Source organism: Arachis ipaensis, chromosome B4 (genome assembly GCF_059453495.1).
Source record: "Arachis ipaensis isolate K30076 ecotype BB chromosome B4, ASM5945349v1, whole genome shotgun sequence".
Lineage (NCBI taxonomy): Eukaryota > Viridiplantae > Streptophyta > Magnoliopsida > Fabales > Fabaceae > Arachis > Arachis ipaensis.
In genome coordinates this window covers 118,143,961-118,168,701 of record NC_142439.1, presented here as the reverse complement: position 1 = coordinate 118,168,701, position 24,741 = coordinate 118,143,961, and the positions used below count along the sequence as shown (strand labels likewise).

The 24,741-nt window shown below is 40.1% G+C and overlaps 1 protein-coding gene across 1 annotated transcript; it reads left to right on the top strand.

The window, feature by feature from the left end:
* Positions 1 to 1,915: 1,915 nt before the first annotated feature.
* LOC107636900 (uncharacterized) lies at positions 1,916 to 23,723 on the top strand. The gene is made up of 3 exons (XM_016340372.1): positions 1,916 to 2,092; positions 22,584 to 23,111; positions 23,343 to 23,723. The coding sequence occupies exons 1-3, from the start codon at positions 1,916 to 1,918 to the stop codon at positions 23,721 to 23,723; spliced, it is 1,086 nt and encodes a 361-aa protein (XP_016195858.1).
* The last annotated feature ends 1,018 nt before the right edge of the window (positions 23,724 to 24,741 follow it).

Below are 24,741 nucleotides of genomic sequence, written 5' to 3'. Positions count from 1 at the left end.
TTGTAGGGGGTACGACAAAGCCTATCTACCTTGATTCTCTGAAGGAAACGATCGCGAAGAACATACCTAATATCGTCCAGGTCAGGGAAATGGGAGCATACAAAGCTCTACTGACTTTCGATAGCCCGATCCATGCTGAAGAAACCTACACGTTGCACATGAATAGCCTACTCCACTTGTTTCACAGGGTATGGAGGTGGGAGGAGTCGGAACACAGTGAAACTCGCAGAGTGTGGCTTGAATGCTTTGGAGTCCCGTTACAAGCATGGTTTGTCGACACTTTTAATATGATAGGAAGCTAATGGGGAGAAGTGGTAAGATGTGATAAAGAGACTGAATTATGCAGTTCCTTCACGGTAGGTCGTGTACAGATTGATACGTGCATTATGAACGGAATCCAAGAATGGATTCATATCACTGTGGGTACCAGAGGATATGACGTGTTCGTGAAGGAGGTAGGACATGAGGCGTGTGAACTACACTGTGCTGAAAGACCTGGTCATCAAATGACAACAAACAGAGAGAGACCAATTCAAGATAGCAGGGGCAAGGGGACAGGAGTAGAATTGTTGCAGCGCCATCAAAATCATTCATTGTACGGGGCCGGCCAAGAGAAGGAGATGCTGTTGATGCTAAAGCGAGGCGAGAAAGAAGACAAGGGCAGATTAGGAATTTCACACATAATTTTGAATGAATGGACTGATAACAATAATTGCCAATATCGCTGGAGATCCGTAACTGATCAAGAAATTATTGGAGATAATCAAGGCATAATTGATGCTGGAAGAGATACCGGTACAAGGGATGAGGCAGAATTAGAGAGAACGATCACATGTGTTTTAAGTGGAAAAGGAAGGGGGCCCACCAATGCTAAACAGAAATCTATCACCTTGAAGGAGATTTGGGCCTGCCACAAAAAACAGCAGGACAAGGGGCCAAACAACCAAATTGGGCCAGCTACACTTGATGGGAGCGGATCCACGTCTAGGCATATGAGGGGAGAACCGGGGCGGGCACTAGACCTGAAACCAATCGAAGAAGGAGGCGGTTCAATGGATGGGCCTGAGAGGGGAGGTTCGGGTTGGGCAAGGGGAGCGCTACCCGTTGAAGACGGCGAAGGGCATGGGTGCAACACCAACAGCGGCCGATTCTTCGAGGCGGTCGATGGCATGATTGCTGGGGCTGGGCACGAGGGAAGTCAGCAGCCACCCCGCCTTGATCTCATGGCGCGCCGCGGTGGATCTACTCATGCCCATTATGCTGAGCACGGGCCAGGAGGATCGGTGCAAGGAGGCCCAGGCTCGGAGGAAGGATGCCCCGTAACAGGTCAGAAGGTTGGAGCTATTTATTGGACACATGGCGATGAGGAGCAACACCCGAGAGACGCCAGTGATAGGGCCGGCTTGCATGTGGCTGTTACAGCAAGAGGATTGAAGGAAGCTGGCAGCGGCACTCAGAGGAGGCATGGGAGACCTGAGGGGTATGCGGTAACCGAGGAACAGATTGAATCGGACATAGACGGAGGTCAGATTGTTGTCCGGAGTGACAACAGATTAGAGATCGGGCATGAGGAGGACGAAAGGGAAGGGAATGCTTATGGGAATGAACTAGTAGAGCTAGCGGCAGAAGATGGTGATACCCAGTGTTCGGATTTGGAAGAACAGATGCTGGAGAACCGAAGAACTTGGGAATTGGCAAAGGAGTCAGGCGCCATGTTATACAATGAGAACGATGACATTATGGCCATACTCCAAGCGCAAAATGAAGAAATAGATCACAAAAGAAAAATAGCAAAGCAGAAGGAGAAACTCAGACGATGCAGACCAAAGCATAAAAAATAGGTGTGTTAGAAACTTTTTAAATGATCTTTAGTTCTTGGAATGTTAGGGGGCTAAGGGGTGATGGAAAGTTTAGTATGGTGAAGAACCTTAAGAATAAACATAGATTGAATTTGTTGGGTTTGATTGAGACTAAAAGGGGGATAGTGACGAGATATGATGTGGCCAGACTATGGGGAGAGGATGGAGCGGGATGGGAATATGTAGGCTCTGAAGGTGCATCAGTTGGACTTTTATTAATATGGGATGAATCAGTATTTAAATTGAATACCTGCCATAAGGGAGATAGATGGTTGTGTGTGGAAGGGATCCTGATAAAAAGTAACTTCAACTGTGCTTTTTTTCTGGTCTATGGTGCACATGTGATGAGCGGATATTTTATACGCTTTTTGGGGTTAATTTCATGTAGTTTTTAGGATGTTTTAGTTAAGTTTTTAGTATATTTTCATTAGTTTCTAGGAAAAATTCATATTTCTGGACTTTACTATGAGTTTGTGTGTTTTTCTGTAATTCAGGTATTTTCTGGCTGAAATTGAGGGAGCTGAGCAAAAATCTGATTCGGGCTGAAAAAGGACTGCTGATGCTGTTGGATTCTGACCTCTCTGCACTCGGAATAGATTTTCTGGAGCTACAGGAGTCCAATTAGTGCGCTTTCAATTGCGTTAGAAAATAGACATCCAGGGCTTTCCAGCAATATATAATAGTCCATACTTTGCTCAAGGATAAATGACGTAAACTGGTGTTCAACGCCAGTTCCATGTTGCAGTCTGGCGTCCAGCGCCAGAAACAGGTTACAAGTTGGAGTTCAACGCCAGAAATAGGTTACAACCTGGCGTTGAACGCCCAAACCAGCCCAGACACGTGAGAAGCTTAAGTCTCAACCCCAGCACACACCAAGTGGGCCCCAGAAGTGGATTTCTACACTATCTATCATAGTTTACTCATTTTCTGTAAACCTAGGTTACTAGTTTAGTATTTAAACAAATTTTAGAGATTTATTTTGTATCTCATGACATTTTAGATCTGAACTTTGTAATCTTTGACGGCATGAGTCTCTAAACTCCATTGTTGGGGGTGAGAAGCTCTGCTGTGTCTCGATGAATTAATGCAAGTATTTCTGTTTTCTATTCAAATACGCTTGTTCCTATCTAAGATGTTCATTCGCGCTTCATTATGACGAAGGTGATGATCTGTGACACTCATCACCATTCTCAACCCATGAACGTGTGCCTGACAACCACCTCCATTCTACATTAGATTGAATGAGTATCTCTTAGATTCCTTAATCAGAGTCTTCGTGGTATAAGCTAGAATCCATTGGCAGCATTCATGAGAATCCGGAAAGTCTAAACCTTGTCTGTGGTATTCCGAGTAGGATTCAAGGATTGGATGACTGTGACGAGCTTCAAACTCGCGAGTGCTGGGCATAGTGACAGACACAAAAGGATAGTAAATCCTATTCCGGTATGATCGAGAACCTACAGATGATTAGCCGTGCGGTGACAGCGTACCTGGACCATTTTCACTGAGAGGACGGATGGTAGCCATTGACAACGGTGATCCACCAACACACAACTTACCATAGGAGGAACGTGCGTGCGTGAACAAGAAGACATGAGGAAAGCAGAGATTCAGAAGACAAAGCATCTCCAAAACTCCAGCATATTCTCCATTACTGCATAACAAGTAACCTTTAATTCATGCTCTCTTGTTCATTTGCAAGTCAACTGATAACCACAAATTAATATCCTAACTAAGAGTAGCAAGATAACCATAGCTTGCTTCAAACCAACAATCTCCGTGGGATCGACCCTTACTCACGTAAGGTATTACTTGGACGACCCAGTGCACTTGCTGGTTAGTTGTGCGGAATTACATAGTGTGAAGTAATTTTCGTGCACCAAGTTTTTGGCGCCGTTGCTGGGTATTGTTTGAGTTTGGACAACTGACGGTTTATTTTTTTGCTTAGATTAGGAAAAAAATTTTCTTTTAAAAATTTTCGAAATTTGTGTTCTTTGTTCTTTCTTCATCTTCAAGTTGCTCTTGCTTATTTTTCTTGTTTGACCTTTAGTTTTTCTTGTTCTGTTTCTTTTCTTGTTTTTCTTGTGCCTTTTCAAAACTTTAGTTTTCAAAAAAAATTTCATTCTTAGTTATTTAAAAATACTTCTTCAAAACAAGTGTTACATTTACAGCCCAATTGGCTAGAGCGTTAGTCTATGTTCTTGGTAATTGGGTATATTCTTTTCAAAATCTTCTTTTTCAAAAATAATTTTTCTATTAAATCTTGTGCCAAACTTTAAGTTTGGTGTTTTCTTGTTGATTTTTCTTTGGTTTTCGAAAATTTTATTTTGGTCTTCTAAAAATTTTAAGTTTGGTGTTCTACCTTCATGTTCTTGTTGTTCTTGTGATTCTTCGAAGTGTTCTTGAGTCTTCCTTGTGTTTTGATCTTAAAATTTTTCAGTTTGGTGTTCCTTGGTGTTTTCCCTCCAAAATTTTCGAAAACAAGGAGCATTAGATCTAAAAATTTTAAGTTGTGTGTCTTTTATGTATTTTTCTCTTTCATCATAAAATTCAAAAATAAAAAAAATATCTTTTCTAACTATTTTTAAGCTAATATTTCGAAATTCTTCATAAAAATTCATATTTCAATTTCAAAAATTTTATCTTATCATATCTTAGTTGTCAAGTTTTTAAAAATCATATCTTTTTCAAAACCTCCTAACCACTTATTCTCTCTCTTCATTTTTTCGAAAATCCTCATAAAATATTTTCAATTTTTTTTGTAGTTTTTATTTTATTTTATTTTATTATTTCGAAATTTTTTTTATAATAAATAAATAAAATAAAGCCACATCATCTCCCATTCTCCATCATGGATCTAAGTGGAAATGCACAGTCCAGAAGGACTCTGGGGTCATATGCTAACCCCACTACTGCCTCATATGGGAGTAGTATCTGTATACCCTCCATTGGAGTCAGTAGCTTTGAGTTGAATCCTCAGCTCATTATCATGGTGCAACAAAGTTGCCAGTATTCCGGTCTCCCACAGGAAGAACCTACAGAGTTTCTGGCACAGTTTTTACAAATTACTGACACAGTACATGATAAGAAAGTAGATCAGGATGTCTACAGATTATTACTGTTTCCATTTTCTGTAAAAGACCAAGCTAAGAGGTGGTTAAATAACCAACCTAAGGCTAGCATAAGGACATGGAAACAACTGTCAGAAAAATTCCTAAATCAATATTTCCCTCCAAAAAGGATGACACAGCTAAGGCTGGACATCCAAGGCTTTAAACAAGGAGATGATGAATCTCTTTATGATGCCTGGGAGAGATACAGAGAGATGCTAAGAAAATGCCCCTCTGAAATATTTTCAGAGTGGGTTCAGCTAGACATCTTCTATTATGGGCTTACAGAAAAAGCTCAGATCTCTCTAGATTACTCAGCTGGTGGATCTATGACGATTGAATTTTTGATGGTTTAGAATTTCACAAATGAATTCTCGTTGCAAGTATAGTTCCTAAACCAAACAATAATCCTTTCATACAAAAAAGTTGTTTGTCACTAGTACAAACCCCTAAAATTTATAAACCGAAGTATTGGACCTCGGGTCATTCTCCCTAGGAATTACAATAAAGTGTCTTGTTATTGGTTATGAGTTATTTTGGGGTTTTGGATAAGAAGCATGAAAAGTAAATGGCGATGAAAATAAACTAACAACTATAAAAGGGCTCTTGGTAAGGTGTGAGAACTAGAAGTCCTATCCTAGTTATCCTTCTCAATTGTGATGAGAATTGTTCATTGCTACCACTTAGTTAACCCTTACTAATTAAAGGAAAGTCAAGTGGATGAATTGACTTGAGCCACAAGTCCTAGCCAACTCCCAAGGAAAGACTAGCTTTAGTGCACTCCAAACCAATTAGCAATCTCTCCAATTATCAATCAACAAAGGAATTAGATAACTCAAGCGTCACTAATTACTCTACCATAGCCAAGAGGAACAAAATCTATACTAAAATCCAACCAAGCATTTCATCAAACACTTGGAAGGCATAAAAGAAAAGCAAAGTAAATTGATAACAAAAATAGAATCTAACAACAATTATGGCAATGAATTAACAACAACAATCAAAAGGAACACAATTATTATGAATTACCTCTAATTGAATTGAAAGAAAATAGAAGGAGCAAAAGTAGATCTACAACAAAACATAAGAACAACATAAAGGAAATTGCAATGTAACAACAAAGAATTGAAAGGTAGAAGTAGAAGAAAGCAAAGATTAAAACCTAGATCTAAGATTATTGAACTAAACCTAATCCTAATTCTAGAGAGAAGTGAGAGCTTCTCTCTCTAGAAACTAACTACAAAGCTAAACTAAACTAATGGTAACTAACCTATGTTTCCCTCTTCACTCCTTGGGTTAAATAGCATTAGAAATGAGTTGGATTGGGCCCACAAGGCTTTAGAATTCGTTGGCCACATTTTGCTTTAAGTGAACTAGGTGGCAGCAACGGCGCGTGCGCGTACTTTGCACGTGCGCGCCACCATACGTGTAGCAACTATGGCAAATCTTATATTGTTTCGAAGCCCCGGATATTAGCTTTCCAACCCAACTGGAACCGCATCATTTGGACCTCTGTAGCTCAAGTTATGGTCGATTAAGTGCAAAGAGGTCGGCTTGACAGCTTTCCGGTTCTTCCCTTTCTTCATGAGTTCTCCAACTTTTCATGCTTTCTTTCTTCATTCCCTTGATCCAATCTTTGCCTCCTAAACCTTAAATCACTTAACAAACATATCAAGGCATCTAATAGAATCAAGGTGAATTAAATTTAGCTATTTTGAGTCCTAAAAAGCATGTTTTCACATTCAAGCACAATTAAAGGAGAATATACAAAACCATGCTATTTCTTGAATAAATATGGGTAAAAGGTGATAAAATCCCCAAAAATCAATACAAGATAAACCCTACAAATGGGGTTTGTCAACCTCCCCACACTTAAACCAAGCATGTCCTCATGCTTAAACCAAGAATGAAGTAAGGGTATGGCATTTATTCAATGGAAACTAACTAAATGCAATCTACCTATATGCAACTATCTAAATGAATGCAAGTGCTTGGTCAAAATAAATCAATTCCCAAGAAACATATATGCACAAGGGCTAAGGACTAGCAAGTCTAATCCACAATTGAATTGAGTTATTAAATATTTTTACAAACTTGCATGAAGAATGATGATCATAGGTGAAACATGTAATTGAGCATCAAACCCTCACCGGATGTGTTTGCACTCTATTCGCTCAAGTGTTTAGGGTTGATTCACTCAATTCTCCTCTATTTCATGCTTTCCAAGATTTGTTTTTCATCTAACAATCAACAATTATTCAGTGCATGCATACAATTATCATGAGGTCTTTTCATTGGTTGTAATGGGGCTAGGGTCAAGGTAGGATGCATATTTGGTCAAGTGAGCTTAAAATTTGAATCTTTGATAAGCTTAAACTTCCCACCTAACCTATGACATCCTATACAATTAAGTTCTAACCTAACTACCCATTTTCTCACTTTTTCACATACTCATGCATTTTCTTTTCATTTCACAACTCATATGCATTGATCTTATTGAGCTTCACCTTGGGGCATTTTGTCCCCTTTTTATTTCTTTCTTTTTCGTTTTCTTTCTTTTTCCATTTTTTTTCTATACTTTTCATATATTTTTTTTTGTTTTTCTCATTTTTTCTTTCTTTCAAACTATATACAAGAGTACCAATGCATAAGGTCTATACATTTAATCAATACATGAGCATGTACCCAATTCCCAATATTTACAATAATAATACAAAACTACCCTTTTATTCACCCAATGTCCCAAGGTTCCCACACTTGAATGATACACACACTCTAGCCTAAGCTAATCAAAGATCCAAATAAAGGACATTCATTGTTTTTTCGCTTTAAGGCTTGTAATGTGCTAAATTAAGAACAAGTGGGTTAATCGTAGGCTCAAATTTGGCTAACAATGGAAGATAAAAGGTAGGGCCATTTGGGTGAGTGAGCTAATGAATTGATGGCCTCAATCATATAAATACATGAATACACAAAATAATGGACATAAAGAATCAAACAAATCAAAGATTACAATCATAGAAAGAGAATAATGCACACAAGAAGGAAAAATAAGTGGTTATAAGATGTAACCACACCGTTAGGCTCAAATCTCACAAGCTTGTGTTCTTAGCTCATAAATCATGTTCCACAAAATATATAATTCAAGCAAGTTCTATGAAAAGTTTTCCACTCAAATCAATTGGTTCCCTATAGATAGAAATCCTTGGAAAATTTCATTATTTTGACTAAACTTATTGTGTATATATATGCAAAAATAAGAAAATGCAACAAAAATCCAAAAAAAACCTAAAATGAAATGCAAAAGTGTTGGGATTAGAAATTTGTCACCCAAAATCGCCGACCGGTCGGACGACCTCCCCACACTTAAAAGTTTGCACCGTCCTCGGTGCACTCAAAGATGAGCAAGGGGGTACGGCGACTCTCCGGATTGCTATGTGTTCTTTCTTCCGCTTCCATGGTTGCTTGTGGTGCATTCATTATGAAAAACAAAAATATAACACCATAAGATGAGAAGATATAAAAGCAAGGAAGCATACATTGTTGGAATGAGGTAAATCACTAGAATGAGGTGAGTGAATTAGTGTGACATTAAGAAATATTAGGTGTGTGAATTCTAAATTGCGCGGTTTAGAATACACATTAGCATAAAAGCTATGTCACAAAAGAAGCATGCACTTCACTTATCCTAGTGTGCTTGAGATGCTTTAAGTAAGCTTGTAAGGTAAGACAAGCATTAGAGAAGCATGAAAGCATTCAAGTCAAACATATGGATGGATATAATCATGAACACAATGCATTAAGGTAAATGCACAACATCATCCATCAAGAGGTTGCCTAATCGAGGGAAAAGGATCCAAATCACATAGTGGCTAGCTACAACATGCAATTCAAAAGAGTTATAAGCTCGAAGACAATTCTCATCACTTGGTATTTTTTTTCAAAAGGTAAGCATGAAGAACTCAAAACCAAGTAACAAAATATAACCTCAATCATAGAATCCAACAAAGATTATCTAAAAACATTTATGCTAAAATAGCATTTAGGCAATAAGGGCAGCAACGTATAATAAACAAAGTCAATAATCCAACACGTATAATGAAAAGAGAGAAAATAAAATGAGAGCTAAACTAAAACTAACTAATTAACTAACCAACTAACTAATTAACTAACTAAAATAAATGGTTATCCAAGGTGTTTGGAAGTGTTGGATGAGGGGTAGGAGAAGGGAAGAAGAAAGGAGAAGGAGAGAATTGGAAAGAGGAGAAGAAAAGAAAAGTGGATGGGAGAAAGAAATCCGCGCGTACGCACGCATGGCGCGCGCGCGTCGTTGGCTTATTTCGAGAGTGGCGCGTACGCGTCATGTGCGCGTGTGCGCAAGTGGGGTTCGTGCCAGAGGCACAACGTTGACGCGGCGCAGGCACAACTCTCTGGAAAATATATGGAGGTTGGAACTTCTCAATCCACGCGTACGCACGCATGGCGCGCGTGCGTGGATGGTCGAAAATGCTGGAAGTGCGCGTACGCGCCATGTACGCGTACGCGTGGATGGTGCTCTGTTTTTCAAAAATTTTTTTTTTCTATGTTTTTGCACCAATCCAAGCATTCCAAACCTCCAAACAGCTACCAAAACACCATAAAACCTTATTTAACATACTTAAACTACCAAACATACTCAACTAACTAAACAAAACATGAAATTAAACTAATTTTACCAATATATACAAAAAAGAAAATGAAAGGATTTTACCATGGTGGGTTGTCTCCCACCTAGCACTTTTGTTTATTGTCCTTAAGTTGGACTTATGGGGAGCTCCTCATCAAGGTGGCTTGTGCTTGTATTCATCTTGGAACTCCCACCAATGCTTGGTTCTCCATTGTGCCCCAAGATTCTTCATGGATTGAGCCAAGTCTTGATGGAGTTCTTCACAAGCTTGGGGCTCCCAAAGTTGATCCTCTTCTTGTAATCCGGGATCCCACACTTTGTTTTCATACCCGTCTTGAGGTTGATCATCATTATTAGTCCAACCGGGTCGTGAGTGAGGTGAATTCTCTATATAGTGGCCAACAATCCTCCTAGACCCATCTATTTGAGCACTACTCCAACCTTTATATCTCATGTTTGATGCATCAACCATAATGAGCCTTGATTTGCAACGCCAACCACAAAACCTTTTTCGTTTACGCTTCATCCCACAAAGCTCCCTAAGTTGGCCATCCGTTTCAAGCAAACCATATTCAAGGGGAATAACAAAGCTTAAGTATAAGGAATTTACCCACTTGAATGAGAGAATGGATGGTAGTGGCTTGGGGAGAGGTATCTCCAATGTGCTTGCAAGCTCTACTCCCTTGTTTGCTTCCTTGTCAATCTCCACCTCTTCATAAACTTCTTCATTTTCAATCCTTTGTTCATCAACTTCCTCTAACTCTTCAACATCACTCAAGTCATAAATGGGAGGTTGAGAGAAATCTACCTCCACATCACTTTTAAATTCATTGGGAGAAGGTTCTTCAAATTCAAAGGATTCTTCACCAAGAAGATTGGGTGCATGATCTTCATCACCAAGGGAACTCAATTCTTGCTTCATTCTCTCCAAGTCTTCATATAGAATATGCCTCGGAGGTTGTGCACATTCCTCCTCAACATCAAATTTACTCTTCTTGGAGGGATTTTCTTTGATTTTAGCTTCCCATGGAGGTTCCGCATCTCCTAAGTCTTCAACCACTTCTTCCTTTTCTTTAATGATCATAGGCTCCTCCAATTGTTCTAACACAAAGTAGCATTCCTCCTTTTCCACCGGAGTTTCCAATCTTTCCTTCATGCTATGCTCTTTAATTGGTTCTCCACATGTGACCATGGGAGTGCTTTGAGTGCTCAAGCATTGGGAGGCTAAAATGCTTACTACCTTGGTCAAGGTAGCCATAAATTCTAGTATCTCCCTTTGCATTTCTCCTTGCCCTTGAAGTATAAGGCTAAGGGTTTCATCCATTGAGAATTGGGGTGGATAAGAGGGTTCATTGTCTTGGAGAAAGAGTTCATTATAGGAAGGTGGTTCTTCTTGGTAAGGTGGTGGTGTGTATTGAGGTGGTTCTTGGGAGTAGTAATCTTGGAATTGTGGTTCCATGTATGGCTCATATGGTTCAAAAGGAGGTTGGTATGGTAGGTAAGGATCATGGTCATATGGAGGTGTTTGTTGAAAATAGGCTTGTGAGTGTGGTTGAGGTTCATGTTGAGGATATGACTCATAGGCATATGGTGGTGGTTCTTGAAAGTCACAAGGAGATTCACCATAGCCATTTGATTGATATGCATCAAAGATTGGCTCTTCCTCATAGTGCATTGGTGGGGGTTGTTGCCATGATGATTGATCATAAGCATATGGCTCTTCCCACCTTTGATTGTCCCATCCTTGATACACATTACCATTATAGTCCTCATCACCTACAACATAGTTGTAATCACACTCATAGCCAAAATGAGAATTCATAATGGAAAGAGAAAACAAAAATCAAAAGATAATGGAAAATAAGAGAAATAAAATTCTACAACTAGCAAATAAAGCAAAAAGCAAGATATTCACACTATTCACATATGTACAATAACCAATAACATAACACCATTGCAATTCCCCGGCAACGGCGCCATTTGACGATTGGATTTTTGATGGTTTAGAATTTCACAAATGAATTCTCGTTGCAAGTATAGTTCCTAAACCAAACAATAATCCTTTCATACAAAAAAGTTGTTTGTCACTAGTACAAACCCCTAAAATTTATAAACCGAAGTATTGGACCTCGGGTCGTTCTCCCTAGGAATTACAATAAAGTGTCTTGTTATTGGTTATGAGTTATTTTGGGGTTTTGGATAAGAAGCATGAAAAGTAAATGGCGATGAAAATAAACTAACAACTATAAAAGGGCTCTTGGTAAGGTGTGAGAACTAGAAGTCCTATCCTAGTTATCCTTCTCAATTGTGATGAGAATTGTTCATTGCTACCACTTAGTTAACCCTTACTAATTAAAGAAAAGTCAAGTGGATAAATTGACTTGAGCCACAAGTCCTAGCCAACTCCCAAGGAAAGACTAGCTTTAGTGCACTCCAAACCAATTAGCAATCTCTCCAATTATCAATCAACAAAGGAATTAGATAACTCAAGCGTCACTAATTACTCTACCATAGCCAAGAGGAACAAAATCTATACTAAAATTCAACCAAGCATTTCATCAAACACTTGGAAGGCATAAAAGAAAAGCAAAGTAAATTGATAACAAAAATAGAATCTAACAACAATTATGGCAATGAATTAACAACAACAATCAAAAGGAACACAATTATTATGAATTACCTCTAATTGAATTGAAAGAAAATAGAAGGAGCAAAAGTAGATCTACAACAAAACATAAGAACAACATAAAGGAAATTGCAATGTAACAACAAAGAATTGAAAGGTAGAAGTAGAAGAAAGCAAAGATTAAAACCTAGATCTAAGATTATTGAACTAAACCTAATCCTAATTCTAGAGAGAAGTGAGAGCTTCTCTCTCTAGAAACTAACTACAAAGCTAAACTAAACTAATGGTAACTAACCTATGTTTCCCTCTTCACTCCTTGGGTTAAATAGCATCAGAAATGAGTTGGATTGGGCCCACAAGGCTTTAGAATTCGTTGGCCACGTTTTGCTTTAAGTGAACTAGGTGGCAGCAACGGCGCGTGCGCGTACTTTGCACGTGCGCGCCACCATACGTATAGCAACTATGGCAAATCTTATATTGTTTCGAAGCCCCGGATGTTAGCTTTCCAACCCAACTGGAACCGCATCATTTGGACCTCTGTAGCTCAAGTTATGGTCGATTAAGTGCAAAGAGGTCGGCTTGACAGCTTTCCGGTTCTTCCCTTTCTTCATGAGTTCTCCAACTTTTCATGCTTTCTTTCTTCATTCCCTTGATACAATCTTTGCCTCCTAAACCTTAAATCACTTAACAAACATATCAAGGCATCTAATAGAATCAGGGTGAATTAAATTTATCTATTTTGAGTCCTAAAAAGCATGTTTTCACATTCAAGCACAATTAAAGGAGAATATACAAAACCATGCTATTTCTTGAATAAATATGGGTAAAAGGTGATAAAATCCCCAAAAATCAATACAAGATAAACCCTACAAATGGGGTTTGTCAATCTATCCACATGAGAAAGACAATTGAAGAAGCTCAAGAGCTCATTGATACAGTTGCCAGAAATCTGCATCTGTACCTAAGCAGTGAACCTTCCATGAAAGAAGAGGCTAAAACAGTGACTGCTGAACTCAGTCCTGCAGAACAAGCTACTGAATTCAATCAGCAATTGGATTTTCTAACAAAACAGTTAGCCAAATTCAAGGAGAGACTACAAGAGACAAGAATGGCTAATATAAATATGGAAGTACAATTAAAGCAAACAAAGTAGCAGCTGTCAAAACAAATAACAGAAGAGTGCCAAGCAGTTCAATTGAGAAGTGGGAAAACATTAGATGCCCCACCTCAAGGTAGCAGGAAGCCAAGAAATGAGCAAACTATCCAAAATCCATCTGAGGACAGTAAGAGCCCGGAGAGGAATAATTCTGGCAATCAAACGCCAGAAATTGGGTGGAAAGCTGGCGTTGAACGCCCAAACCATGCTCAGTCCTGGCGTTCAACGCCAAAAACAAGCAAGGAATTGGCGTTGAACGCCCAAAGGAAGCACAGTTCTGGTGTTCAGACGCCAGGAACAGGTGAGGAGTTGGCATCCAATGTCACTCCAGTTTCTAACCCTGGCATTCAAATGCTAGTGAGGGATCAGATATACACAAGTGCTGATAACAACCCCTCTAAAAAGGCATTTCCAACCACCTCTGTAGGAAATAAACCAGCAGCAACTAAGGTTGAGGAATATAAAGCCAAGATACCTTATCCTCAAAAACTCCGCCAAGAGGAGCAGGATAAGCAATTTGCTCGCTTCGCAGATTATCTCAGGACTCTTGAAATAAAGATTCCGTTTGCAGAGGCACTTGAGCAAATACCTTCTTATGCCAAGTTCATGAAAAAGATCTTGAGTCATAAAAAGGATTGGAGAGAAATTGAAAGAGTTCTCCTCACTGAAGAATGCAGTGCAGTCATTCTGAAGAGCTTTCCTGAAAAGCTTAAAGACCTTGGAAGCTTTCTGATACCATGCATATTAGAGGGTAATTGCACCAAGACAGCCTTATGTGATCTTGGGGCAAGCATCAACCTAATACCTGCATCCACTATCAGAAAGCTTGGTTTAACTGAAGAAGTTAAACCAACCCGGATATGTCTCCAACTTGCTGATGGCTCCATTAAATACCCATCAGGCGTGATTGAGGACATGATTGTCAGGATTGGGCCATTCGCCTTTCTCACTGACTTTGTAGTACTAGAAATGGAGGAGCACAAGAGTGCTACTCTCATTCTAGGAAGACCTTTCCTAGCAACTGGACGAACTCTCATTGATGTCCAAAAGGGGGAAGTCACCCTGAGAGTCAATGAGGATGAGTTTAAGTTGAATGCTGTCAATGCCATGCAGCATCCAGACACACCAAAAGACTGCATGAAAGTTGATCTTATTGACTCTTTGGTAGAGGAGATCAACATGGCTGAGAGTCTCGAATCAGAGTTGGAAGATATCTTTAAAGATGTTCAGCCTGATCTTGAGGATTCAGAGGAATTGAAAGAGCCTCTGAAATTTCCTCAGGAAGAGGAAAAACCTCCTAAACCCGAGCTCAAACCATTACCACCATCCCTGAAATATGCATTTCTGGGAGAATGTGACACTTTTCCAATGATCATAAGCTCTGCTTTAAATCCACAGGAAGAGGAAGCACTAATTCAAGTGCTAAGGACACACAAGACAGCTCTTGGGTGGTCTATAGGTGACCTTAAGGGCATAAGCCCAGCTAGATGCATGCACAAGATCTTATTGGAGGACAATGCTAAGCCAGTGGTTCAACCACAGAGGCGGCTAAATCCAGCCATGAAGGAAGTGGTGCAGAAAGAGGTCACCAAATTACTAGAGGTTGGGATTATTTATCCTATTTCTGATAGCCCCTGGGTGAGCCCTGTCCAAGTTGTCCCCAAAAAGGGAGGCATGACAGTGGTTCATAATGAAAAAAATGAACTGGTTCCTACAAGAACAGTTACAGGGTGGCGCATGTGTATTGACTACAGAAGGCTCAATACAGCCACCAGAAAGGATCATTTTCCTTTACCATTCGTAGACCAGATGCTAGAAAGACTAGCAGGTCATGATTATTACTGTTTTTTGGATGGCTATTCAGGCTACAACCAAATTGCAGTAGATCCTCAGGATCAAGAGAAAACAACATTCACATGTCCATCTGGAGTGTTTGCTTACAGAAGGATGCCATTTGGGCTGTGTAATGCGCCTGCAACCTTTCAGAGATGCATGCTCTCTATTTTCTCTGATATGGTGGAAAATTTCTGGAAGTCTTCATGGATGACTTCTCAGTATATGGAGACTCATTCAGCTCCTGCCTTAACCATTTAGCACTTGTTCTGAAAAGATGCCAAGAGACCAACCTAGTTTTAAACTGGGAAAAATGTCACTTTATGGTAACTGAAGGAATTGTCTTTGGGCATAAAATTTCAAACAAGGGAATAGAGGTGGATCAAGCTAAAGTGGAGATAATTGAAAAACTACCACCACCTGCTAATGTTAAGGCAATCAGAAGCTTTCTGGGGCATGCAGGATTCTACAGGAGGTTTATAAAGGATTTTTCAAAAATTGCAAAACCCCTGAGTAATCTGCTAGCTGCTGACACGCCATTTGTGTTTGACACAGAGTGTCTGCAAGCTTTTGAGACTCTGAAAGCTAAGCTGGTCACAGCACCAGTTATTTCTGCACCAGACTGGACATTACCATTTGAACTATGTGTGATGCCAGTGATCACACCATTGGTGCAGTACTGGGGCAGAGGCATGACAAGCTTCTGCATGTCATTTATTATGCTAGCCGTATTTTAAATGATGCCCAGAAAAATTACACAACCACAGAAAAAGAATTGCTTGCAGTAGTTTATGCCATTGACAAGTTTAGATCATACTTGGTAGGATCAAAAGTGATTGTGTACACTGACCATGCTGCTCTTAAATATCTACTCACAAAGCAGGATTTGAAACCCAGGCTCATAAGATGGGTGTTGCTTCTGCAAGAGTTTGATATATAAATAAGAGACAGAAAAGGGACAGAGAACCAAGTGGCTGATCACCTGTCCCAGATAGAGCTAATAGAAGGGGCGTTCCCCCTTCTTTTAAGATTTCTGAAACCTTTCCGGATGAGCATTTGTTTGCCATTCAGAAAACACCATGGTTTGCAGACATTGCAAACTATAAAGCTGCAAGGTTCATACCCAAGGAGTACAGCAGGCAACAAAAGAAAAAATTAATTACTGATGCAAAGTACTACTTGTGGGATGAACCCTATCTCTTTAAGAGATGTGCAGACGGAATAATCCGTAGGTGTGTGCCAAGAGAAGAAGCACAGAGGATCCTGTGGCATTGCCATGGATCACAATATGGAGGTCATTTCGGAGGTGAGCGAACAGCCACCAAGGTCCTCCAATGTGGCTTCTACTGGCCTACCCTCTATAGAGATTCCCGAGAGTTTGTACGTAACTGTGACAGTTGCTAGAGAGTTGGTAATCTGCCTCATGGTTACGCCATGCCTCAACAAAGGATCTTGGAGATTAAGTTGTTTGATGTATGGGGAATTGACTTCATGGGGCCTTTCCCACCATCATACTCAAACATTTATATTCTGGTGGCAGTCGATTATGTATCAAAATGGGTAGAGGCCATTGCCACACCCACCAATGATACTAAAACAGTGCTGAAGTTCCTCCAGAAACATATCTTCAGCAGGTTTGGTGTCCCTAGGGTACTAATCAGTGATGGGGGCACTCACTTCTGCAACAAACAGCTTTACTCTGCCATGGTCCGGTATGGGATTCGCCACAAGGTGGCTACTCCATATCATCCACAGACAAATGGACAAGCTAAAGTTTCTAACAGAGAACTAAAAAGGATCCTGGAACGGACTGTAAGTACCCGTAGAAAGGATTGGGCACAGAGCTTGGATGATGCTCTGTGGGCTTACAGAACAGCATTCAAGACTCCTATAGGGACCTCTCCGTACCAACTAGTATATGGTAAGGCTTGTCACCTGCCCGTGGAACTGGAGCATAAGGCCTACTGGGCAACCAGATTCCTAAACTTTGATGCCAAATTAGCTGGAGAAAAAAGATTGCTCCAGCTGAATGAGCTAGAGGAATTCAGATTCACTGCTTTCAAAAATGCCAAGCTTTATAAAGAGAAATAAAAAAGGTGGCATGACAGAAAGCTGTCATATAGAATCTTTGAACCAGGACAAAAGGTTCTACTGTTTAACTCTAGGCTCAGACTATTCCCCGAAAAACTGAAATCCCGGTGGAGGGGACCATATATGATTACAAGTGTATCACCATATGGTTATGTGGAGCTTCAAGACATTGATTCTGATAAGAAGTTCATTGTTAATGGACAGAGAATCAAGCACTATCTTGAAGGTAATGTTGAGCAAGAGTGCTCAAGGCTGAAGCTAGATTAAAAGCTCAGCAATGTCCAGCTAAAGACAATAAAGAAGCGCTTGCTGGGAGGCAACCCAGCCATTGGCAACACTTTTTCTGTTATTTTACCCTATTCTTGATTTTATTTGTTTATATAAAGTTCATTGTTAATAAGGTAAAGAGTCAATTGCATAAGTTCACAGGGTTACAGAAGGATTCAGAGCACAAACCAAAAAAAAAAAGATCACTGGAAAGAAAACGCCAGTAACAGACTGTTTTGGGCGTCCAACGCCCAAAAGAAGCATCCACTGGGCGTTGAACTCCAGTAAGGATAGCCATCTGGGCATTAAACACCAGAAAGAAGCATCTTCTGGGCGTTGAATGCCAGAAAGAAGCACCTTCTGGGCGTTTAACGCCAGATTTACAGCATCCTGGGCGTTCAGAAAAACGCCCAGTGACAAAGGAGTTCCTGGCGTTCAACGCCAGAAAGAAGCTACAACTGGGCGTTGAACGCACAGGGGAAGCAGTATTTGGGCGTTAAACGCCCAAAACATGCAGCATTTGGGCGTTTAACGCCAGGATGATGGGGAGGAGGTAAATTCGTTTTTACTTCACATTTTTCATTTTAATTTTAATTTTCATGTTTCAATTCATGATTTCTTGCATAAACATGTTACAAACCCTAATTTCTAAAAACCCTAATTTCTAAAAACCCTACTTTAACAAATGTATCTTAATCCATAAACACAAATTCTTCTTTTCAATCCAATTCAACTCTTTTTTCAAATTTTACAAAACAACTATATCTCTTTTCATTCTAAAATCCTTTCAACTAATCATTATCTTTTTCAAAATCCAAATTTATCTTTTTCAAATATCTTTCATATATTTTCAATTTTAAATCACATCTTTTCATATCATACTTATTTTTTTATAAATCATATCTTCTATATGATCTTTTTAAAAATTTCGAAAACCCACCCCCTCCCTTTTAAAGCCACATTCGGCCTCCCTCCTCTCATCCACCATTCGACACTAGCTCTCCTTCTATCCCTCTCCTTTCTTTTCTTTTGCTTGAGGACAAGCAAACCTCTAAATTTGGTGTGCTTATCCGTGATCACTAAACCATACCCACTAAGATCATGGCTCCTAAAGGAAAATAACCCACTCCAAGAGGCAAGAAAGAGAGTATTCCAAAACCACTTTGGAATCAAGGGAAGTTCTTAACCAAATAACATTCAGACCATTACTACAAAATAATGGGTCTAAGATCAGTGATCCCGGAAGTCAAGTTCGATCTGAAAGAAGATGAATATCCGGAGATCCAAGAGCAGATTCGAAACAGGAACTGGGAAATCCTAGCTAATCCTGAAACAAAAGTGGGAAGGAATATGGTTCAGGAGTTCTACGCTAATCTGTGGCAAACAGACAGGCAGAGAATATCTGGAACTGCCCTCTATGACTATCAGACTTTGGTCAGAGGAAAGATTGTTCACATCCACCCTGACAAAATCAGGGAGATCTTTAAGCTACCTCAGCTAAAAGATGACCCAGACTCCTTCAATAGGAGAATGATGAGAATAAACAAGGGCTTGGATAAGATTCTAGAGGATATATGCATCCCTGGAGCCAGGTGGACCACCAGCAGCAAGGGTGTCCCAAATCAACTCAAGAGAGAAGATCTCAAACCAGTCGCCAGAGGATGGTTGGACTTCATTGGGCGTTCTATATTGCCCACTAGCAACCGTTCTGAAGTCACCGTTAAAAGAGCAGTGATGATCCATTGCATTATGTTGGGAAAAGAAGTGGAAGTTCATCAACTAATCCCATCTGAATTTTACATACTTGCAAACAAGAACTCCAAAGATGCCAGGTTGGCTTATCCAAGCTTAATCTCTATGCTCTACAAAGATGCTAGAGTAAGGATGGGAATAACGGAGTACATCTCAGTAGAGCAACCAATCACTAAAACCACAATGGAAAAACAACAAGTGCAGGATGACCCCATCAAGAGGAGAGCACAGGAATTTCTCCCAGAAATCCCTCAATTTGAATATTGGGAACATCTTGAAGCATCTGTTACTAAATTGCAAGAAGCTATGGACCAAATAAAAGAAGAACAGCAAAACCAAAACAGCATGCTCTACAAACTGCTCAGGGAACAAGAAGAGCAAGGGCGTGACTTAAAGGAACTAAAGCGTCAGAAGTTATCTCTTGAAGGACCAAGCACCCCACAGACTAGAGGAACATCCACATCCCAAATTCAAGGTTGTTGAGTTCTAATCTTAGCCTTAACTCTGTGATAATTGTTCTTATTTGAGTTTTACCTTAGAAGTTATAGTAGTAGTTAGTAGTTATTTTATCTCCAATTAAGCTATAATTTATTTTTCTCATCATCATTAAACATGAATAAAATAGAAGATTTTCTTTAGAATAAGGAGGCAATATTTTTTGAGTTTTAATAAAAGAAATTCTAATTATTTACATGTGGTGGCAATGCTTTATGCCTTCTGAATGAATGCCTGAACAGAGCATATGTCTTTGGAATTTGATGTTCTTGAATGTTAAATATGTTGGCTCTTGAAAAAATGATGAACATGAGACATGTTATTGACAATCTGAAAAATCATAAAAGTGATTCTTGAAGCAAGAAACAGCAGTGAATACAAAGCTTGCAAAAAAGAAAGTATATGCGAAAAAAAACAAAAGAGAGAGAGAAAAAGCAAGTAGAAAAAGCCAATAGCCCTTAAAACAAAAAGGCAAGGGTAATAAAAAGGATCCAAGGCTTTGAGCATCAGTGGATAGGAGGGCTTAAGGGAATCAAATCCTGGTCTAAGTGGCTAAACCAAGCTGTCCCTAACCATGTGCTTGTGGCGTGAAGGTGTCAAGTGAAAACTTGAGACTGAGCGGTTAAAGTCAAGATCCAAAGCAAAAAGAAGAGTGTGCTTAATAACCCTGGACACCTCTAATTGGGGACTTTAGCAAAGCTGAGTCACAATCTGAAAAGGTTCACCCAATTATGTGTCTGTGGCATTTATGTATCCGGTGGTAATACTGGAAAACAAAGTGCTTAGGGCCACGGCCAAGACTCATAAAAGTAGCTGTGTTCAAGAATTAACATACTGAACTAGGAGAATCAATAACACTATCTAAATTCTAAGTTCCTATAGATGCCAATCATTATGAGCTTCAATGGATAAAGTGAGATGCCAAAACTGTTCGGAAGCAAAAAGCTATTAGTCCCGCTCATTTAATTAGAATCTGAGCTTCACTCAAAAACTCTGAGATATTATTGCTTCGTGACTTATTTGTATTCTATTTTATTTGTCTAGTTGCTTGGGGACAAGCAACAGTTTAAGTTTGGTGTTGTGATGAGCGGATATTTTATACGCTTTTTGGGGTTAATTTCATGTAGTTTTTAGGATGTTTTAGTTAAGTTTTTAGTATATTTTCATTAGTTTCTAGGAAAAATTCATATTTCTGGACTTTACTATGAGTTTGTGTGTTTTTCTATAATTTCAGGTATTTTCTGGCTGAAATTGAGGGAGCTGAGCAAAAATCTGATTCGGGCTGAAAAATGACTGCTGATGCTGTTGGATTCTGACCTCTCTACACTCGGAATAGATTTTTTGGAGCTACAGAAGTCCAATTGGCGCGCTTCTAATTGCGTTGGAAAGTAGACAGCCAGGGCTTTCCAGCAATATATAATAGTCCATACTTTGCTCAAGGATAAATGATGTAAACTGGCGTTCAACGCCAGTTCCATGTTGCAGTCTGGCGTCCAACGCCAGAAACAGGTTACAAGTTGGAGTTCAACGCCAGAAACAAGTTACAACCTGGCGTTGAACGCCCAAAACAGCCCAGGCACGTGAGAAGCTTAAGTCTCAGCCCCAGTACACACCAAGTGGGTCCTAGAAGTGGATTTCTGCACTATCTATCATAGTTTACTCATTTTCTGTAAACCTAGGTTACTAGTTTAGTATTTAAACAACTTTTAGAGATTTATTTTGTATCTCATGACATTTTAGATCTGAACTTTGTACTCTTTGATGGCATGAGTCTCTAAACTCCATTGTTGGGGGTGAGGAGCTCTGCTGTGTCTCGATGAATTAATGCAAGTATTTTTGTTTTCTATTCAAATACGCTTGTTCCTATCTAAGATGTTCATTCGCGCTTCATTATGACGAAGGTGATGATCTGTGACACTCATCACCATTCTCAACCCATGAACGTGTGCCTGACAACCACCTCCGTTCTACATTAGATTGAATGAGTATCTCTTAGATTCCTTAATCAGAGTCTTCGTGGTATAAGTTAGAATCCATTGGCAGCATTCATGAGAATCCAGAAAGTCTAAACCTTGTCTGTGGTATTCCGAGTAGGATTCAAGGATTGGATGACTGTGATGAGCTTCAAACTCGCGAGTGCTAGGCGTAGTGACAGACGCAAAAGGACAGTAAATCCTATTCCGGTTTGATCGAGAACCTACAGATGATTAGCCGTGCGGTGACAGCGTACCTGGACCATTTTCACTGAGAGGACGGATGGTAGCCATTGACAACGGTGATCCACCAACACACAACTTACCATAGAAGAAACGTGCGTGCGTGAACAAGAAGACAGGAGGAAAGCAGAGATTCAGAAGACAAAGCATCTCCAAAACTCCAGCATATTCTCCATTACTGCATAACAAGTAACCTTTTATTCATTCTCTCTTGTTCATTTGCAAGTCAACTGATAACCACAAATTAATATCCTGACTAAGAGTAGCAAGATAACCATTGCTTGCTTCAAACCAACAATCTCTGTGGGATCGACCCTTACTCACGTAAGATATTACTTGGACGACCCAGTGCACTTCCTGGTTAGTTGTGCGGAATTACATAGTGTGAAGTAATTTTCGTGCACCAACATGAAAGGGGTGCAAAGTTGCAAGTGTGGGAAGAGTTGAGTTAAATAGTGGGGTTATGCCAAGTGCCTTGTTGTTATATTGGAGAATTCAATGAAATAGTACAGGTGGAGGAACGACAAGGTGATGGGGCCTTACCTCGGTCTGCAGAAGATTTTAAGGCTTGGATCCAAGATATGGAGTTAGTGGACTTTCCGCTCACTGATCGTATGTTCACATGGTTTAGGGGACGCTCTTGTAGTCGCATTGATAGAGCTATGTTTAGCCTAGAGTGGCTGGAGGAGTTTCTGGAGACTCGGGTACGAGGTGGACCAAGGGGGCTGTCAGATCATTGCCCTATTATCGTAGAAGACAACAAAATGCGGGGAGGACCTAGGCCGTTCAGAAGTTTAGATTCCTGGTTTACGCATGAAGGCTTCATTAGAATGGTGAAGGAGGAGTGGAGAGGCTTGGGGGAGATTCAGTTCACAGATAAATTGAAAGCATTGTCGATTCCTTTAAGAAGGTGGCATAAGGCCAATTTTAGTGATATGGATAAGAAGATTACGACCTTTGAGGAAGAAATTAAAAAGATTGATGACTTGGTAAGCAATGGAGTGTATGATGGAACTATGGAGGCTAGGCGAAAGGCGCTAGTAAGTTGCTGTGACAAGTGGTATGTGAGAAAAGAGATTCATTAGAAGCAGATGTCCCGATCAAGACAAGCCAAGGAGATGGACAAAAATACAAGATACTTTCATCACATAGCCTCAGCAAGAAGGAGGAATAACAGGATAGATACTTTGCTAGTCAACGGCAGACAGGTCAGGAATCAGGCAATGATTAAAATTGCTATTATCGACTTCTATAAGGAATTATATCAATAGAAACACTCTCCTATGGTGGGCTTCAGGGATGGTCTAGTGGGAAGGATATGCCAGGATGAGGCTGTAAAGTTGGAAATGTTGCCGTCAGCTGAGGAGATAAGAGAGGCTGTTTGGGATTGTGAGTCCTCTAAGGCGCCAGGCTGTGACGGGTACAACATGAATTTCATTAAGAGGTGTTGGGAGGAGATAGGGCTGGAATTCACGACAGCTGTGATCGGGTTCTTTCAGACATCAAGATTACCGGCGGAGTCCAATATCAGTTGGGTGGCGCTGGCACCGAAGTTTGTGGGGGCAAGGGAGATTAAAGACCTGCGACCTATTAGTATGGTTAGGTGTGTGTACAAGGTCATTTCCAAAGTACTGGTGAGGAGGATGAGATAAGTAATGCCAGAGCTAGTAGGGGAGACTCATAACGCATTTGTGAAAGGCAGGAAAATACACGATGGGACACTCATTGCATGTGAAACTGTGGACTGGCTCAAGCGAAGGAAGGAGGAGGCAGCAATAATAAAGTTAGACTTCCAAAAAGCATATGATAGAGTCAAGTGGAGTTTTGTGGACTTAGTGCTGCAGAAGATAGGATTTGGGATTAGATGGAGATCGTGGGTTATGGAGTGTGTGACGACAGCTTCTATGTTAGTCCTGATAAATGGTTCACCGTCCAAACCCTTCAAAATGGAAAGAGGCTTGAGACAAGGTGACCCACTCTCTCCGTTCCTGTTCGTACTGGTTGTAGATGTGCTACATCGGATGATTAGAGAGGCGGTCAGGAATGGCCGTATATCACCATTGTTGGTTGGGCAAGATAGTATAGAGCTATCGCATCTTCAGTTTGTGGATGATACAATTCTATTTAGCCCACCGGAGGAGGAGACTATCAAGAACTACAAGCGACTCTTGAGGTGCTTTGAGCTGATGTCAGGGTTGAGTATTAATTTTGATAAGTCGAGCTTGATTCTAGTAAACTGTGACCAGCAATGGGTCCAGAGTATGTGCCGTTTGTTGGGCTACAAGGGAGGCTCCCTTCCAGTCAAATACTTGGGAATTCATTTAGGAGCAAATTTGAGGCTGGTGAAAACTTGGAAGCCCATCATAGATAAAGTGGAGGAGAAGCTAAGCCTATGGAAAGCGAAAGTGCTGAGTAAAGCTGGGAAGTTGGTGCTGATCAAGTCAGTGTTAAATAGCCTAACAGTATATTATCTGAGTTTGTTCAAGATGCCAAAAGCGGTTGCTAAAAAATTGATCTCCCTACAGAGAAGGTTCCTTTGGAGGAAGGAGGATGGAAATAATGGGATGGCACTCGTTAAATGGGAAGTGGTGTAGGCTCCCAAGAGATTGGGAGGATTGGGAGTTGGAAATGCTATGATCCGCAACACGGCTATGTTATTTAAGTGGTGTG

Bases quoted from the DNA above. Each gene is read 5' to 3' on its own strand.
- LOC107636900 (XM_016340372.1), top strand. From the start codon at position 1,916: ATGGTGAAGAACCTTAAGAATAAACATAGATTGAATTTGTTGGGTTTG. The intron at 2,093-22,583 runs GTATTTAAATTG...GAAATAGTACAG, and splicing joins TATTAATATGGGATGAATCA to GTGGAGGAACGACAAGGTGA. The intron at 23,112-23,342 runs GTAAGTTGCTGT...TTATATCAATAG, and splicing joins AGGCTAGGCGAAAGGCGCTA to AAACACTCTCCTATGGTGGG.